This window comes from Ornithodoros turicata, chromosome 2, assembly GCF_037126465.1.
Source record: "Ornithodoros turicata isolate Travis chromosome 2, ASM3712646v1, whole genome shotgun sequence".
NCBI classification, from domain to species: Eukaryota; Metazoa; Arthropoda; class Arachnida; order Ixodida; family Argasidae; genus Ornithodoros; species Ornithodoros turicata.
The window spans coordinates 24,590,042-24,610,317 of NC_088202.1; the positions used below are offsets into that span (position 1 = coordinate 24,590,042).

The 20,276-nt window shown below is 44.9% G+C and overlaps 1 protein-coding gene across 1 annotated transcript in view; it reads left to right on the plus strand.

Annotated features, from left to right (window-relative positions):
• Positions 1-20,276, plus strand: part of LOC135385245 (fibronectin-like) — a 92,083-nt gene that overhangs the window by 33,038 nt on the left and 38,769 nt on the right. The window contains exons 5-6 of the mRNA XM_064614449.1: positions 11,110-11,427; positions 11,716-11,843. Coding sequence (XP_064470519.1) covers positions 11,110-11,427; positions 11,716-11,843 — 446 coding nt within the window. The remainder of the gene's footprint in view (positions 1-11,109; positions 11,428-11,715; positions 11,844-20,276) is intronic.

The window sequence follows — 20,276 nt, forward strand, 5'->3', positions numbered from 1 at the left end:
GGTCGCAGTATACGTTCCTTAGACATCCAACTTTTCTAACGCACATTCTGTACGTACGATGGACATCGATGAGACGTTGCTTTTGGATGTAGACGTTTGGATTTTTCTGGTACGTCCGATAGATGTTTGTGGTTTACTGGGAAGGGGTTAGCCGCAGCCCATGCAGAGAGGAATGTGTGTGCACTTATTGTGGTAATTGTGTCCTCTGTGTCGTTGCCATCAACACCGCATCTGACATATTGTTGTAACAGCAAAGTACGTCATATCCATGTGCGTCTGTCAACAGTCGTCAGATTCTTGCTTTCTTGGCTTCTGCGACACATGCCGTGGCAGCGAAATCCTTATTCCTTATTCCGAAATCTTTCCATATGCTTTCGCATATCGAGTACACGAACACACATAAAAATTTAAAAATAAGCTCGAGCTCATGATTGAAAGCACGAACCGATTTCTCATAAACGCGTTCACGTTTCGCGCCGCTCTGTCCGTTCGATCCTTTGCGCGATCGTTTGGGAGTTTTGTGCCTGCTGCGTGCCTGGGCGCCATCTCATGGCCACATAGCGTATTATACTCGTTAATGCTAAGTACAATCATGATGTCACACAAACATTGCCCTCTCGCACATCTGTTCTGTACGTCATGAAAAATGACAACAACAAAAAAGGAAATTACGAGCGTGCTTTTTCGCTCACTTCCCTCGAAATCCAGTTCTATGCCGGAAGAGTTGCCCGTTTTGAGCATCAAAGAACCGAACCAACAAGGCTGGGCGGGCAGATCACAGGTGTGGCCTTCGGGTTCTTAGTAGGAAACACCGATAAGGGGGTCGCATCCCAAGGTACCGAAGAACTGCTAGAATTTCACTGTAAATGCTTACTTATAGAAGTTATGAATGCATCAGTATATGAGCGAGGGAGGTGAGCGAATGACGGTGTGGAAGCACCTCTGTGTGCACAAAAAAACAAACAAAAAACAATTATATTTTGCACTTATTCTATCGTGCATATACCGTGATCGGTTATGCTTATTTATAATGTGGCCCACTAGTCAAGTCGCAGAGGATCATTCCGGCCTTTCCTTTGGCAATAAAGAATTCCATGAAATTTTCTTTTGCCGACCTCACTTGGCCTCGTAACGCTACTTGTTCGCTCGCGCTCGGTTGGTTGCTGGGAGCCCACTCTGGCTACAGGAAGTGTTTTGACGTTTAGTAAGTATTTCTTGCACAGAGTCGCTGGTATTTTTTCTTCCAATCTTTTGGTCAACGAGGTAGTTCTACCGTCCTGTCCAATGCACACTGTAAAAAATTGCCGTAAATTTTACGGTCAAAATATATTTTTTGTCGTAAAAAGAACAGGTATGCTACTGTAATTGGAAATACGGTCGAAGTAGTGTAATTAATACGGCACCAATGAAATATGCCGTTATTATGACTGTTATCACGTAAATAAGACAGTAGTGTGCACGTAATCCTGATTACGGTCAAATGACTGTAGATATTACGGAAGTCTGCCACACTTTCACATTAGATTCCAGTATCTGACATTGTGCTACGCTTGCTGGGAACAGTGAATTTTAATAAATGGCCGATTGCTGTACATGTATACATGCATATGGTGGCACAGTGTTGGTATGCATTGTATTTCATTAGATGGTACCAGTTGAAGTTGGTCTGGTGAGCAACTGGAAGTGAGGTGGTGCCAGTTCGAACTGTTTACATGTTTGGGGGAAGTTTCGGTTTCACTGCCATGACATGTTAATATAAAGATTGCAAGGCGAAGTTAAAGTAATTTTATTAGTAGAAAAGAATAATATTTCAATTTTTGGAAAACTTCATTAGCGTTAACGAATGTTATTTTGGAATTCTTATATTTGTATTTTGTGCGTTCGTGCTCCCGTGATGAATGATGCGTTCACTGTGCAACGGTCGCTTGCTTAGCGGCTTGCCTGTACAACGCTTTTTTGCTCGTTATTAGCGTGATGTGTGACACAGGCGTTGGTTTTATAATCGAAAGGATTTGTCTGTAAGTCACGACAGTGCGACAGTACAATGAGCGCCAGCGGCCGGGCGGGCGCGGGTGTTATAGGATTACAGCTGGACTACAACTGTGGATACCGCATTATCGTGAGTACTATGCTTAAGTGTTTTTCCCTTGTGCACCATTTAGAAATATTACTTCTACTAGAACCTCATCTCTTTGTTCCGCGTCAGGTTCGTGGCACCTGTAAGTGCATGCCGTTTTAGGAGTAACATGTACGAGTAGCTAGTTAACGTTACCAGCAACTTGTTTCATTCTCGTGTTTTTGTCTTTGTATTTCTTCGTTCATGCTCGTGTTTTAGATGCTTCACACCACGGCTGTTCTCGAGCTAGCGTAGACCTAAGAGCTTCGCCGGCTTTTATGCCGGCGAATCCGGGGGCAATGAGTAGTACTCATTGCCCCCGAAAGCCGGCGAATCTCTTAGTTCATATGTCCAACTACTCCACAACAGAAATGTTGAGAGATTTGCGTGCTTTTTGGGGCCACGACTGCTCAAATTAACTGCACACTCTAATTACATGTTGCAATTGAATGCATATTTACTTGTGCCTTTTCAACTTTCCAGAAACCTTAAGCTGCTTGGGCTCAAAGAAAAATGTCGATCCATCGTGTGCTATTAAGAACATCTCACATACTTTGTTGAATGATTCAAGATGACCACAAGGTAGTCGAGCAAGGGACCCATCAGCCATAAAATATTATCTATTCCATGTAACTCTGTAGTTCCTCTACTGCTTTTGTTTAATTACATTATAGTTACGCTACATGTACATTAGAATATGTGCAATGTTTGATTACAAATAAAATGTAATTTTGCATTGCAGTTCTTTGGATCTGTCGTTGCTGGGAACAGCGATCCTGCGAAGTGGCACTGGTTGCCTACCAGCTAGCCTCTGTCCGAGCAGGCCACTGTAAGTCAAACCACTTCAACTGGTCCCAGTTCAACAATTAGGTTTGCAACCAGCTCCAGTCGAGACTGCGACCGGTTAGAAACCAGTTCAGATTGGGACTGGCCAGAAACCAGTTGGGCCAACTGGTTTCTGGCTGGTCCTAGTCACAACTGGTACCAGTTGGCCCAACTGATTTCTGGTCCCAGTCTCAGCTGGGACCAGTTGCAACTGGGACTGGGTGAACTGTGTTATCGAACAGAGACCAGTTGTCCCAACTGGTACCAGTTGAGCTGGAACCGGTTGCACTGGTCCCTGTTCGATAACACAGTTCAACTGGTACCAGTGAAAAAAAATTTTGCCTGAGGTACTCCCAGAAGACACATACTTTTGCCTTATTGTATGCGAAAAGGGAAATGATCCTGTGTACTATTTCCAGTCACCGTTACTTGAAGCTGCTGCCGGCTAAAAGAAGCCCACTGATATAACCTGGAGGTATATTATCTCGCTGATGTGTTAGATTTACTTCTTTGCATACTTCAGTGCTCCAAGGTACTGAATGCTAAACCGCTCTGCTGTAAATTTTGTATTCTAGGTGAAAAGATCTAAGAACATGCGTATATGACATATCATGTGCTTCATATGCGTATGACTTGTCAATGTGGTGTTACTTGAACGATGTCATGATTGTTGAACATGTTTAATGTGTGCTTGACCCTGCATAATTTGTTTGGTTCCAATCTGTTCCAGCAGAGATAGTCACTTCTGGGCACACCATCCTTCCTGACCAAGTTGTGTGGAAAGGCATCCAAGACACCCTTGGCCTTGGATCACTTTCTGGAAGAAGATCCAGGAGGGGGCATCTCTTTTGCATGGCTTCTCGTGACACTGAGTGAGTATTTCATTTTTTATCATCAATCGGCATTGCATCACTTTATCATTTCAATCCTTCACTCTGCAGGAGCACATTTCAACTAGAAACTGATATTATTCCGGCTTATTTCATTTAGCCGTTTGTACTGCTGTTCTTTAGTGACTGTAACACATGCTTGTTGTGTTCATAACTTAAATGTCACACCAATGTCTCGAAAGGTAGAACATAAGGAGCTGCTGTCCCTTATAACTTCACATGGAATTAGGGTATTTTGTTGGGTTGGCAGACTGCTTGTCCACCCTTGAACATTAGCATTCCTTTGCAATTGAAATTGTGCCTTCTTACCCACTTCGAATTTGCGGCAATAAGTGCATAGCATGGCGGATAATGTTCGGTGTCCCTCTCCTTATTTTTTGTCAGAACCAAAGTCGTTGAGTAAAGCTACTGGTGGCTGGCTAGTACGTGTAGCTCCATATCTTAATATATTGAAAGCTGGGTGACCACACCGGATCAGACAGAGTGGTCCGGACGACCTCTTCATTTTTTTTCTTTCAAACATATTTTAAAGCCTTGTTCTAGGAGGTATATTGGCGCTGAAAGTAGTTGAAAATAATTGGTGGTTATTTTTTAATGTACTATCATTCAGATGTGAGCATTTCGACCATTGCGCTTTCTATGCAGTTTGACGCCAAGTATCTTCATAACTATTTGACATATTTAGCTGAATTTGTTTTCCGTGTATTGCCTGGGGTGGGTAGCACTGCATACGAAGTTCTGCAGATTGTAAGAAGGTGCATCTTTGATGAGCAAAAAATCGCAAAGTTGCTTCATTTGTAAAAGTTTGTACGTTTTGGGAACCTCATAACTCGTCCCCCGTTTGTGATACTGGAAAATTATCCACTGCGTCCATCATTGCGTTCGTCTCGAAATGCCCTTTCCTCGCATAACGAGTACATTGCATTGCGAATTATGGCAACGGCCCCAACAGTCCTTTTATGAAGGGTGTCCACAAGAAATGCGTAAATTCGACAGCGTGTATCCCATATATTCCCACTCGTGACATCGTTCATTTTACTCACGAACATTCTCCGAGAAGACTCAAAACAGCACACACAAAAATTTGCTTCAGGGATGGTCGAAGTTACGTTCGTAAGTCAATGTCATTCGCAACGTAATTTCGACCATGTCTGAAGCAATTTTTTTTATGTGCTGTTTTGAGTCGTCATGGAGAACGTTTGTGAGTTTACGAGTGGGAATATATGGGATGTGCGATGTCGAGTATACGCATTTTCCGTAGATACCATTCACAAAAAGACCGTTGGGGTGCAATTCGCAATACGATGTAATCGCTATGCGGAGAAAGATCATTTCGAAACAAACAAAATGATGCAGATCATTTTCAAGCATCACAAGGGGGGCCGAGTTGTGAGGTTATCAAAACGTATCACATTTTACAAATGAGGCAACTTTGCGATTTTTTATCTCCTCAGAGGCAAACCTTAGGATTCTCAGAGCATAGGACGCAGTGCTACCCACCTGACACAACACTTGAAAACAAATTCAGCTTAATATGTCAAATAGATATGAAGATATGTGGCGTTGAACTGCGTACGAAGTGCAATGGTCGAAATGCCCACATCTGAATGATGATTCATTAAAAAATAACCACCAATTATTTTCAACTACTTTCAGCGCCAGTATGCTTCCTAGGGACGAGGCTTTAATATATGTTTGAAAGAAAAAATTGGAGAGGTTGACCAGACCACCCTGCCTGATCCTGTGTGAAATCACCCAGCTTCTGTTTCTCCCTAGCAGTAAGAAAGTGTGGTGCCCTTTGTACGCTGGTGCACCGTGATGCTGTGCTGCTGCTAGTATGTATTCATCCAGAATGCAAGAAGCATTACAAAATTGTTTCTTTGTTATGACTATAGCCTAAAAACTGAGTTGTACAGAAAGCCCATTTTGATCACAAAATATTATACTGGTGCGACACAATTGCAGTATGCTGTTTTAAAATGATTAGTGGGTAAAATGGATGCGAGGCAAACGGGGAGGTAGCTCTAATCATGATTTGTGTGCGGAACAAAGAAATCAGTGTTAGATTCAACATGGAAATTGTGTGCTTTCTCTCCCTTTTTTTTCGGTGATGAGTAGTACAGGTGCGGGACGTGCATGTGTCAGTATGAAGGACATTAGGGTGCAGCGAATTTATGTGGTACATATTTTATAACAAAACACAAGCACGCAATTCTCTGGTGCATGGTGAGATTGGTGCAGTGATTTTCCATAAACTAACCATCTCATTCCTGCATACATCACCCGTGTCACTAGTCATCAAAAGTAAAAATTTGTACTTGCTTCACTGATGGTGTTGCTGATTCTTTCATTTAAGACATATTTTGTAATTGGAACTACCTGTTGAATTGCTTGGCATGTATTTCCTGGAATAATCTCAGTGACATTTGTGATTATACGAGTGAAGCGTGCTTATTTCATAACCAAACATATTATTTGTTTCTACAATTTCTATTATTTGTTTTTACAATTTTAGGCTACATCTATAATCACAAACACTGTAAGATCATTGCGTCTTCGCACAATCACTCCACATGAAATCATCAATATCTAACAATATTTAAATCGATATATGTACTATCCCAGTATGAGTGAAGGTCTTTATGAACAGTATAAAACCTTAAGGTATTTCTTCGCTTGTATTGGAAAGTACTCAGCCAGCACCATGAAGGTGCCTGTACTAGTGCCACCATACTGAATGTGTAATGTGCGGAGGTGTGTGCATGTGGACCTGCATTCGAATGGTAGAAACTGTCGTACTACATATCCTGCATTTTCTTTCTTACAGGGGTATACTGTGGATCAGCTCTGCAGGGGCAGCAAGCTGAAGAACAAAGCCAGAACCTATGAAGAAGTTCTGGAGATTGTGTCGAAAACAGCACAAGTGTAAGGGAACGTTTTACTTGGTAACCAGATACACTTACTTAATATACTTTGCAACTCTAAGATGTTTTTTTGATCGCTGCAGATTCAACAGATGTCACAGATTTTTCACCATTTCTCTGTATGTACAATAAATGCTCAGTCCTGTACTCTGTGACTTGTGTCACACATTACTGCATGACTTGCTGCTGACACATCCTTCGGTGCTGTTCCCAAATTTGTGGGAATTAATGCACTCCACACTTCAAACAAAAGCCGACTCTCTCAGGTGGACGTGAAAATTACGAGAAAGAGCCGGCAACATAGCTGCCATTAAAATCCCTGTAAATTTTACGGCTGCATTTTTTGTAAGGCACCGTAATTTTCACGGGAAAAAAACAGCATTCTGGTTACATCAAAATTACTGTAAATTTAACGGCAGTACTTCTTCCGAAGTGGCCGTAATTTTAACGGGAAAAGTCCGGCAACATAGCTGCCATTAAAATATACGTAAATTTTACGGTAGTTTTTTTACAGTGCAGTGAACGATGGCGTTAAGCGTATCAACGAGCGCTGATGAACTGGGAAGGCAATGCCCCTTTGTTCTCTGGATGTCAGGTTTCAGGGGTGAGTTTTCTTTTGTGGTTGTCCTTCTCCTTCAGATTTGTGCCTGCTTGTTGTGGAGCACAGCGGCTGAATATCGTTTTGTTTCTCTGCAGAATGCGGTTGCATATGAGTGACCAACACGATAGGGGTGTGGGACTGAACTACATGCGTGTTAATAAGATTCAGTCGTTTGATTACGTTAAATGCTGTCTGTTCAATGTGGTTGCGACGAACAATGTGGAGATCTGGAATTGACCTATGTGTGTGTTAAGATTCAGTCGTTTGGATACATTGTACATCTTGGTTTCATGTCTTCATTATTTTTTAGCTGCTTGCATAGTCTTGGAATGGAAGTGACGAATACAGCTCCTGTTCTGTGAGTCATTTGTTGGCACTTCAGCTGAGCTCAAGCTACGATCCCCATTCAGGTAAACGAAAACCATTGCCTTTTCAGTGACTTTCGTCTTTCATGGTTAATTTCTTAGGCAAATTGAGGCTTTGTATGTACTTGTCCCTTCTATGTTTTTCCAGCCTCAGAACATCAGTCCTTTCATGTTCTGACTGTGCTGTTCAGTATCGCTGGATTTCTATGTGCTCGCTAATCTGACGCTACTGTGAGCGTCTTGTAAATACTTTGTTGCCAAAGTGCTTCAGTTACAGATGGTGTGTTAAGTGCATCAGATTTATATCATCGACGCCACGAAAGTGCAGGCTGTCAGAGTGGTTATTTTTCAGATTCCGTCGCGCAATTTTCTTTTTAGCACGTGCGCATTTTGATTTACAGAATATAATGTGTCACGTCACGTCCTTAGTAATCTCGACTTCAGCAATCCAAGAATGCTTAGCACTGGTTCGAACCTTGGTAACTCGGTGTAACATCAAAGCAGGAAAAGGTCTGCAAACTACATAAATTTCTCGACTTTCAGCCCATGATTTATGTTGTGTAAGGGTCAACAAAAATAATGCGTGGTCTACTATCCGTTCCACCACTCAACGAGCGCTGGGATTACCTGATGTCGCCCATTGTCTAATTTTGCCGTGGTGCTATGCGAGTGTACAGAAAAAGATACCGTTTATGAATAGTCAGTCGGGAGTCAAATGGCTTCTCCACAAGTAAAGTACGATACGACGTGTATGGATAGGGAAATACTCGACGCTTGCATGGTGCCTGAATTTAAAAAAAAAATGCATAAATTTCAGTTCTGCAGTTAACAAGCTGCATCCAACATTTTTACATAAAAGCATTTATAGTGATATCACATATTTTCTTTTTCTATTTTCAGTGTGTGTCGGAAACGTTCCTTCCTGCTACCCACAGCCGTCTTCCACCTCACGTGTGTGTAAAGTACTGGTTGCCTTTCGAGCAATCAAAATTGGAGCATGGACGCGCAGACAGAGGCATTGCTTGCAGCTACCACCCAAGCAGCACGCCAATATTAGTCCAATATTGGACCCATATGGGTTGCCAAGATTGCCAATATTGGCCCAATGTGGGCAGCCAATATTGGACCAATATGGGTTGCCCATATTGGCAAGCCCATTTTGCGCCAATACTGCCACTATTTCTGTCATAACACCAACGGGGAGTCCGTGTAATAATAAAGCATTATTCACCACTAATAATACTTTTCTCTGATTTTTGCTTTTTTATTTCTGCGGATCTAATTGATCCACGTTGCACATGATTGCAAATAAATAAAAAAAGAAAAAAGCACGGCATTGCCCCCCCCCCCCCAAAAAAAAAAAAAAAAAAAACGAAGAACTACGCCTACGCCCGCCTTGCTGAACGACACAAGCAGTCCCACGGAACTGCCAGTGCCAAAGATCGAGAAAAGGTCTTCCCGGAACAGCACCGGAAGCGGTACTGTCCCGATGACCTTGTTATCGGCCGCGCGTTCAAAGACACGGCCCACCCAGGCGCGGACCGCGTTATCAAGGGGCCCCTCTCCAAATATGAAGGATCGGCTCCTTTTCGCCTCCCTCAACCGCGAAAGATCAATACGCGGATTTGAAGGGAGACCAAAGGTCCCTCAGAAGTCTTCACTGGGATCGCAATATTCTGTGAATAAAAATTTTAAACCCGCTCCGAGACTACAAAGGAGCGAAACACTTTCGTGACGTCTCCGAAAAAATAGCCCAAAATGTCCAGGCGACAAGATTCAAAAATGTAAATCTTCGTGCCTTTAATGTGTTCCAACCCGCCAACAGTGCCTTAGGTGTCTCTAATCCGCCAACAACCACCAACTTAGAGCTCCGTCTGGCCGCTCCAAGCGATCGCCATCGCGTTCACATAATGTCGGACTTCTGGTCGGAGTGGACGGGTTGCTCTAATAACCTATCGCTGAGTAGACAGCAGTCTCATGGGATGCTCTGGTCTGCATTTATGCCTAGAGGATGAGCATTACTAAAGATTCTACCACATTGTGTGCTGTGGTTTGGCCGGTAATGCTTCGACTCAGCAGTAACCACTTTTGTTTCCTTTTTTTTCAATTTTTCAGAAAACCCCCCCAGAAAACGTGTTTATTTCCTTCGAGTAATTCAAAATTTCCGGAAAATTTGCATCTCTACACATAACTGTATGAACCAACATACGGGCCACTACCCACAAAGTGAGAAAATTTTTGTGTAAATTATATATAATTTTACACATTATGATAAAATACATGTCTATATGACCGCTCAATGGATTCATAAGTACTCTCCCATTTTAGACGTTTAGTCTAAAAGTAAATGTATCCGGGTGTTAGCTGTATTTTAGCATAGCGTTAGCCGAGCTAGGGGAAGGGTAGGAGACGGATACGGAGCAATAGAGCTGCTTCGTTAGACGTCTAATAGACATTCTCACAGTCTACATTTAGACATCTTTTAGACGTATACTAGCGCACCATGCGTCGCCTGCGATATTATACAGTGCATATCTCTTTGTGTTGCTGTTGTTGTTCGAGAGCTAAAAAGGTTAACAAATGCGCAGAATGACGCAACTTATGTCCCTAAATATCCGATTGCGCTTAGTTTATGAGAGTTATATAGCGAAATTGAGGAAGACCGTCACATCAGTCTGCCTGATTAACAAGTAAATGAAAGCAATAACAAGAAGAACAAAAATACGTTTCGCCTACTTTTTTTTTTTTTTCATTTCTCCGTTCCACGTGTTCCATATTTAGAAATGTAGTGGTAGGGGAAAAAACGTGCGCCGCTGCCCATAGTTGTAGGGGAAATACTTTTTCATTCACCAGCGTAAAGTGTAGCGGGAGCGCAACTCCACTGCTGAACAAATGTAGCGAATACGGCAACTTGTATGCGTGCCGCAAAATCTGAAATTTGGAAGTAGTGTTTTACTTATATGGCCACTGAAACACACTTTGTGCTGTGTATATGAGCAGCAAGGCGTTTTGTGGTGGTGAATGCTTGTTATGCTAACCGCGAGAGAATTGTCTTCCAGGGCCCTCCACTTAGTTCTTTGCTTTAGTACAGTTCTCGCCAACATGCAAAGGTGTGGTTCGGAGTTAAACCATGCGTTATACGCATAGTGATACAGCCCTTCCAACTTTTTGCGACGGAATCCCGCCAAGTTTGTTAAATAACACAATATTTGATGTTTCTTTTTTTGTGTGTATGTTTCCTTCGCTTACACAAAAAGTTTGCGAGGTAAAATATTCCAGACAAGTTTCAACAAATTTAGAAAATTTTTTAAGAAGACGATGTTGTTTTTTTACAGTGGGGGAAAATGCGCATTATGTTGTCCTTACATTAAACGAAACACGTTTACAGGCCCTACTGTGCCAAGGAACTTGAGGGTGACTGAGGTCACAGAGGATGGCACGAAGCTGGAATGGGAACCGCCAGAAACACCGAACGGTCCGCTCAACGGATACCAGTATCAGGTCTGCAAAGTCAAGTCGTGCGACGATAGACCGTATATCCAGTGTGCTGGTTCTTCGGAGACACAGAAGCTTGAATTCCTTGCCCGGAACTTAGAACGTCTTCAATTTTACTGGGTGTGGGTAGTAGCCTTCAACGAGGACTACGTAGAGAATAAGAAAGTCATTGGGGGCTACGCGTCTATCTGCTTCAAGGCAGTTCCTCCCGGTAAGCCCCAGCTCTGTGGAGCAGAGAGCCTGCTTGACAGCAATTACATGTTCTCCAGAATTTATAAGTGGTGTCATTGTGTGTTATAGCTGTTGGACAATTGCCGTTCGTTAGAATCACTTTTGTCTGATATCATGTTCTGTACGGCGCTATCTGATTGAATATGCAATGCCCTATATATAGTCGAAACTAATGCGAAGTCTAGGAGGTTTCGCTTGATCAAGTCCAATTTTTGTGAACTTTGAAGTAGTCCACAACACCTGATTATTCATCCTGCTTTTTTCGCAGCTTTGCATTCCGTAAGAAATTTTCAGGCGTACTGTACAACCCCATGCACCATTGACTTGACCTGGAAACTGCCGTCCGATGCCGATGACATCCCTGAAGCCTACCGGCTAGAAGTATTTCCAATCAAGGTGAGTTTTGCAGTGCATTTGTTTGCGTACCAATGTCCCAATGAATGTCCGCTTATTTGCTTATTTTTTAAATTTTCAATGCTACAGCCTTCCTATGAATATCATGCAAGAATAGGACATACAATGAATCATTGCAGGAACAAGCAACACTCAAAAGATGGTTGTCACCATAATACGCGTCACGGGAATATGGGTAGCATATAAATACATCAAACATAATCAATTAACTTTTTAGAAAACATATTAGCCGAAGTTGTCATGACCATGCTAATATATTTCGTGCCAATTAGGGATCCCGGAAAAGAGGAATACTTCAGAGCATCTACCCCAGAATTATACAGTTTTAATTGTCTGCATTCGGTGTAGTACAACTGCCACTGTGGGAAGTGTTGACTATTATAATCGACGTTACACTTCATCTTATGATTAACGTTCAAGAACAGGAATTTTATGAAAGTAACAGCTCGCTCTTGACGGATCAGATTGTGCGTTTTTGGTAGGAAAGGTAGCGCACTTGATACTTTACCAAGGTTGTGTGTCGCATTGCGTGAAGGTGAACGGTATCAAGGTGAGGAAGTGGGGTGATTGGTATCCCTACCCATAGAACACACACTGAAGCAGCTACCAGACATGGATGACAGACTCACGGGACCACAGCTTTGGCGCAGCTTTGTTGACGCTGGTCGGAAAGCTGTGGTCCTGTTGACTGTCGTCCCTGCCTGTTGGCTGCTTTAATTATGTTGTGCGGCATATTCTAGTAGCAGCATCGCAGAGCACATGAATCTGCGTTATTGGAAACGCCCTGCTCTCTACACTCTAAACCAGGTAACGCATATGTAATGGTTAAGTACCGCTTGGCAAAGAGGTACATTCATTTTTTTTTAAATGCACCTCTGCAATTTAAGAGGTACACGCGTCCTCACATGCGGTACATGCAACGCATATTTAGGCCTACGTCGCGGTGGTTCCCCTCCTCTACGATATATTAACAGCCCCAGGAAGCTACGCGTGAGCTGACAGATAGAGGATAAGGTAATAGGAATCACAAGGGTAATAATGACACTGAGAGCATAAAGTAAGAGGAACCCACATGCTAGAAAGGATACTGAACGAAAAGCACGAAACATGACACTACTGGCATAGCCAAATTTCATACCGTGTTCTGATACACGCAGTGTACAGATCATGTAGGAGACGCAGGTCCTACATAGGAATATAATACATACATAGGAGTAATACATATAATACCTATATTGATCCTATAAAACCTATAACTCCTCTGGTACCTACACCACCAGGTCCTATATCCAATAACACCATATGTATAGGATCTAGATATAGTATTTTTCAGTTGGGCTGTAGAGCACAAAAATACATCCACAGCTGTTCGGTGCACCAGAAACAACGGGAGCAAGAACAAACGCGTCCGAACTCAACGAAGTTTGCAAGCGAAATGGACGCCAGAGCCCCGCCATGTGGTGGCGGTGGAAGGGAAGGAACACGCCAGCTGTTCAGGCGCTCCTCGCACTATGGCAACAGAACGGAAAGTTGCGCGGACCGGACTAATACTGTCGGAAAGAGGGCGCTTTCCCGGTCAAAAAGAGACCTCAATCGCCTTTCTACGCCAACAAAAACCCGATATCGAGAAAAATGCTCCGGGCCCTATGTATAAGAAGGCCACCGTTGCCACGGTGTCCTTTCTCGAAAACGGAGAGAGGTGTCGCAAGTTTCTACGCGTTGCCTATGTCGAGTGCATTTATCCATTAAAAGAAAATTCGCATCCGCCGCGGGCTTGGAACCTGAAAAAGCGTTTTCATGGTTTCAGGGTTGCGCTAGCCAGACTGGTCGCCTCGTCATACTCTTAAGGCAATATCGCGAGAATGGAACGTCGCGCGCCTACGGGACAAACGCCCTTCGAAAGAGCACATCGAGACCGTCACAACGAAGGGAAACACGACCATGTCGCAGCAAAAGGAACGTTTTTGGGACAAAAAGGCGTCGGTCTCATGAACTGGGAGACCAGTAAACGCGGAAATCTATAGCTCGAGAAGCGCTAGGGAAGGAAAAGTGTGGTAAATTTTACGACGTGCACCGCGTTCATAACAGTATGCTCTCCAAAGATAAAACTTGTCCGACGCGAGCTTATTTCCGAAAAGGGGCCCCGAAGTTCGAAAAAAACGGCGTTACTAACGCGTCTCCACCTACAACTTATAAACCACTAGAGATCAGCTGCTGGTGTGATTTGAGCGATCGTAGAGCTATTCCAGACCTGTTCGGACCTAAATTTTGGTCTCGATCCAACAAACGGGGCGAGAGTTACGGGACTTTGGAGTTGTCGGAAGCACCGACGTGGGCCTTGAATTTCCAAATATCTCGACAACTCTCATGACTTCTCACAAGCCACGAGCATGCATGCGAAGGGGGAAGAAACGGGAATTGGTCACAAAAAACCGCCTCCCGATATCACCGCTGCAGGCCGAGATATTAGACCCGGAAACCCATCGAGCGACAAAGCAATATCGCTGGATGGCCTTCAACAACAACAACTGAACGGTTGAAAAACGCCAAGTACTGCAATAAGCCAAATGTGCGCATCATTTTATGTTTGATGTTTGGTCGATCAATAATGGACTTGTATGTATGTTCCAAAAATGAATCGAACATCAGTTATTTTAAGCTGTAAAAATGTTATATCGGTTCTAGGAGGGCTAATATGGTCGTTCTGCACGTGCTTACTTGTTTCAGGGTTTCAGGGACTCATATCTGGTCGACAAAGGATGACTCCTATGTGGCCGTATATGACCCTGTATGACTCCTGCATGGTCTACATATAGGACCCGTGATGCTATTTCACATCGATGTTCGTATCCCCTGCCTTTAGCATAGTCTACTCGCTTCCCTCCAACTGCGCGGACAACAACGCTCATGTACGTTTGTGCAGCATTACTTGTTGCATCCAGGAGCAGCATGTCTTATCTGTCGGCAAAGGTGTCTACAGCCTTCTGTAGCTCCAGCATTACTTTTGCGCGAAGCAATAGCCTCCCTTTTTCTGTTCGTTGCGGTAGTTCGACAGTTTGCCCCCATTTCACGGGACAGTATTCAAGCGGACAGCCGTCATGCATGTCAAAGACGTGGTATGGGCCATTTTTCAGTTGATGACGGAGAGAGCTGATAGCGTCACTGTGTCGGGCGTTACGCCTTATAGTAGACCGAGCTAGGTTCTTCAAAACTTTGATATTTGCGGACGACAGTATCTTTCTTGCTGACTTGCCAGCGGGGGAATTAAACGACTTGGTGTCTTTAGCAAACTTGAATAGCTTTTTTGGTATAGTTTTTGACCATATGATTGCTGCACTCAACTTTTCGGATGTCATTTCCGTACGGAACAGCTGACTGGACTGCCACAAAAACACTGCTGCCCCCGTCTCCAATCAAGGTAGTGTACCTGATGCCGTACATAGACTCTGTTAGAGTAGAGGAAGGAGCCAGAGAGAGGCGTCGAAATCAACTCCCAGAAGAATACAAATTTCGGCCGTTGCACCAGAGAGGAAGTGACGTCTGCCAGCTGTATTCCCGCTGCTTCAAGACCCTTCGGTGTGTTCTGATCTACAACTGGCAAATTGTTAACACAGATTTCCGGAATCCCCAGCGTTTCAAGTGACACTTCTTGATTGTCAAACTGCGACCGGATAGTAATCTGGACTCTACGGTGTAGCGCTAGCGCCTAAACTCCGCGCCTCTCCACTGCATTAATTAGTAAGTGCTCCTTGCCTGCCGTCGGCAGCTACAGTTTCCTTGACATGGCCCGCTTAATAAAGCTTCTTTGGCTTCCGCCGTCTATGAGCAGTCGCGCACATTTCTCTCTGCACCCTGACGTACAAAGGACGGCGTAAGCAGTCTGCAGCAACACGACTTCTTGCCTTGGTGCCAGCTGCCAAGCACCACTTGTATTCATCGTCCCGTCAGGTCCTGTGGCAGTTTTCTTATCGCGCTTGCACAGCGCCGTTAGATGACGGCCACCGCAACTGCCGCATTTCAAGCTCCGAAAAGACCTGCAGGACTTGGCTGTGTGGTATTGCTTGCCACAACGAAAACATCTGTGATCCGCTCGCAGTCGTTCCTTCAGTTGCCCTACGTCCGCTTTCATTCTGCATTTCCGGATATCATGCTCGCTTCCACAGAAAAAGCAAGGTTCCGCCTTCTGGGCCGCTGCATTAACTGGCTTCGGCGCTAAGCGCCGAGGCTGACGGCCTTTTTTCTGTAAAACTGTAACGCTGCTTCCTAGGACACACAGCAGTTGGACGTCTTGTGTCCTTTCCGATAACGTTCTCAACTGTTCTCTGCACTCCGCTTCCATTTTGACAAAGTCGAGCAACCTCTGGAGCAGAACCTGATGCCGATCCTCCAGAGCTTCAGAAGGATTCCCCTGTGTACCAGTATGCGCACCTTCAGAGGGATTTTGCTGTGGATCATTATGAATCTTCCTCTGGAAACTAAGGGCCAAATCATCTGGTAGTGCTCGTTGAATTACAGCATAAAGAAACGAACGACACGATCGTGTACTGGTACCCAAAGCTTCCAAATTTCTCATATGTCGTTGCACGGTATCATGCAACCGTCTCAACTGAGCTAGGTGTCGAGAAGACTGAACCGGCTGAACACTCAACAGCCCCTTCAAGTGCAGATGAACCAAGGAGTTGGTATTTCCAAATCGTTCCTTCAGCATCGCCACTGCTGTACCATACATGTCGCCTGTTAATTGCAAGCCCTTGATTGATGCTGCTGCTTCCTCTGTCAGCACAGGCGTCAAGTACGACATCTTCTCGTGGTTTGTTATGCAGGAATTGTTGTGAGTTAGAGACTCATACCGAAGCCAACATTCCTGCCAATGAGCTTGATCACCAGTGAACCTTACGAGTTCGGGTAAATGAGGTCGGGCACGACTTATTGCAGCGCCTTGCTGCGCATCTAACTCATGTCCAGACCAGCTGAGCGTTGTGCACAACTCGTGTCCATAAAAAAAGAGAAAAATAGATAGATATAGAGTGGAGAGAAAAAATTTATTCGAATCAACGACGCCGTGGCGAAGAAATTGCTCCGGAACGCCCGAGTGACCAGGGCCCGCCATGTTGCTTGTTGGCGGCGGGTAGTTGCAGAGATCGACGACAGGTGGCCACCTAGTTGCAAGGCATCACACCAGATGGCTCCACCATCACAGCTCTATGCGAGAAAGACAGAGAACAACAAAATACTAGCTACAGGTAAAATGGCAACACTGCTCAACAAGTCTACGGATGCGAGAGAAAATGCGTAACCGCTACTGCTAAACAGCACGGAGAAAACAGTACACATCGGGGAGAAAGCGACCGGCTAGGCCTAACCACAACCTCACCATACAACACTACGCAGCTAACACAAGGCGGGAACCACAAAACGCTATGCACACAACGCTAAACATGTGACAACACACACAAGAGGCCGCTACAGGTCACTGCTAAACAAGTCTAAACATGCGCGTACGGGGCACGGCAAACATGCGAGAAAAGGACTTTTGACTTTATTTGACACGAGCTTGGTACGTGACTTGACACGAGCGCGGTAAAACAACGTGCAAACATAGGCAAATCACTCACCTTTTCCCCTGCGGCGACGGTGCGACCGATCCCAACGACAGCCAGGCACAAACTGAGCTGGCGCGGGGACTGCGCAGCGACCGAGCGCACGTCTGCACTCCACGAGATCCGGCGAGCAAGTGACTGGGGCTCCCCACTGCGACCGCTACGCGCGCGCGCGCTCCTAGCGCCCTCTGTGCCTCTCCTCGCGGGCTCTTCCCGTTTTGGTTTCGCTGTATGGTCCTTCCACGACGGGTACGGGAGTCGTGATTGCAGCTCAGACGCTCAGGTATCTGCCTTGCGATGAGCCCCGCGCTTCCAGTTTTATTTGTGTGTGTTCGGAGGTTTACTCTTGGTTTACCCTTCTGCTACAAGATCGGTCACGGTCTGCAGGACAAGCAGGCAGTACTAGAAACATCATTCGTGGTAGTGACGTTTGTGTGACGACGTGGCCACGTTTTGTGTTTGTTGCTGAAGTGGTAAAGCATGCCAGTAATCAAACTTATACAACAATGAAGGAAATCAGATGAATCTGCAGCTGTAGCACAGCGCCATCTTGCAACCGAACGATTCAAGATGACTCTCTCATGCACAGACAAGGGTACGAAACAAACCGATCAAGTACGTACTTACGAATGAAACGTTATTCCCGTGACAGAGCTGCTTTTTGTTGAACAACAGCCGCAAGCGCGGTAAGAACACGTTAGCAAAATGTTGTTACCGCAATGGTGCTCACATTTTAAGAGTAAATGACTTTGGAAAAGCATAAAATCACGGAAAGCAGCGCGAGCAACAAAGCGTTGCTAAACCGAAGCTTTAGAGAGGATCACGTGGTGGACAGGAAGTAATGCCGGTTTTGACAGGGGCACCCGCCAGACGGGTATCACGGAAATCTGTTCGAAACGGCCGCTCCTGTGTTTCCTTCCTCCATGCCTTCCACTGTGCGCGCGCGCTCCTAGCGGCAACGGGTGGCTGCTCCGTTTCGGTTTTGCTCTTGTTTCTTTGCGCGTGTTTATTTGTATAACGGCAACGCGCACTGCGCCCGCTCATCAATACGTGAAAATGTTCAGCTACCACTCGTTACAAAATTGTTCCCGCACCCACGCTTCTTGGGAAGAAATGGAGAATGAATGTTTCAACAACGAAAGTTCCCGCAACGAGCTCATTATCACTGCTTTTCGCTGATAGACATAGTAGGCTTTGGCAATATAGGAGAGATCTCGCCGGGCCCGCTTCAGGAGATGGTGCGTCGATCTACGCCCGTTACAAGGACGTCTGTGTAACGGTTGCGGACGGACCCCTGGGACTGATGAGCGAATTTTGAGCTTGGCCAACGAAGAATTCAACTACATCGCTGCAGACATCGTGGGCCTTCTCGCCTGTGCCATCGCTCATATTAAAAACGCCCTGTGGAAGCAGTGACATTTGCAAGCAGTCCACACCGTGAACTTTGTCACTGACTTATTGAATTACCGTTTGGTTATCGATATGCAACGCATTAAACAGTCCGAATAACTTTGACGAGACTCTGTGTTTTCTGCACGGAAACATCTTTATTGAATTCATACAAAGGAGTTGGTCGATAGATGCCTGCACTTTATTCCACGGGCACTCGATTCACAAGGAGGCTCATGGTCTCTCTTGCCCGATGCTGCACAAGGAGGGGTCGTACTGCTATACAGGCAGGTAGTTGGGCTCTCGGGGAGGTTGCTGGACGACTGTTCCTGTCCTTCATGATATGCGGTGACAGCGGCTATCGTTTCCTGAAAAACAATGTTATATATAGGATACACTCGCTCAGAGCAGAGGCGGACTACTTCCATTTTGCTCCACGAAACGGCTCACGCCGTTGATGGACGCCCCTCGTGGGCTTTCGATCCATCGTCGTAGAACCAGAGTGCCTCCTCTTCCTCCTCCTCGCATTGCACGGGTGCCGTCGTTACTTTGGACCCCGCGCCATGTCTTACTCGATCCCGTTGTCGTATCGTATGATGTCAACAATGATAACCAAACGAAGAATGAAACAAGGATTTAATTTAACCCCAATTTGGAATAATTCTCCCTCTAGGAACTCCTTAATTTGCATAATCAACATGGACTCTAATGAACTTCGTGTTATGCACGAGTTCTCCCCCCGTTTTGAAATAATCTAACGAAAAATGAACGAAGGAGTTCAATTTTGAATAAAGCCAGATTAAAATGTACCCCCAAATCTTCCCCATTACGCCTAATCAGGATTCATGTTGGCCATGAACTCTCTTACCCCTTCGCAATTTTGGCTGGCACGGGTGATGCACCGCATTTCCCCATTAAGCCTAATCAGAATTCATGTTGGCCATAAATTCACGTCCCTTTCCAATTTTGAATACAGCAGACGCTCCCCCTAATTTTGAGTTCGCGAAGCCTAACCGGACCTCATGTTTGGCGTGAAGTCGCTCCTCCCAATTTGAAATAATTCTCCCGAGTGAACCTACGAAATAGAGAAAAAGAGGCATTACTCAAACAACGGTCCAAACACAAAAATGCACTTACCTCCTGGGCAAGCAGAGGCAACATTTCGGTGCCATCGCCCACAGCATCTTTAACTGCGGATTATACCACGCTCGCTTTTATACGCAGTATCTATGGTTTCCTATTCTTCTATTGTATTGGGGCAGAGAGAGAGAAAGAGAGAGAGAGAGAGATAGTCGCGTGATACGAAAGACGATACGCATTTATTGCCTTTCGCGTTTACATGGAATGTTCGTGGTCGTGCTCTTCCGTAAGAACCCAGGGATCCAGTCTAGTAATAAAGTACCAGAATAAAGATTCTACGAACAAA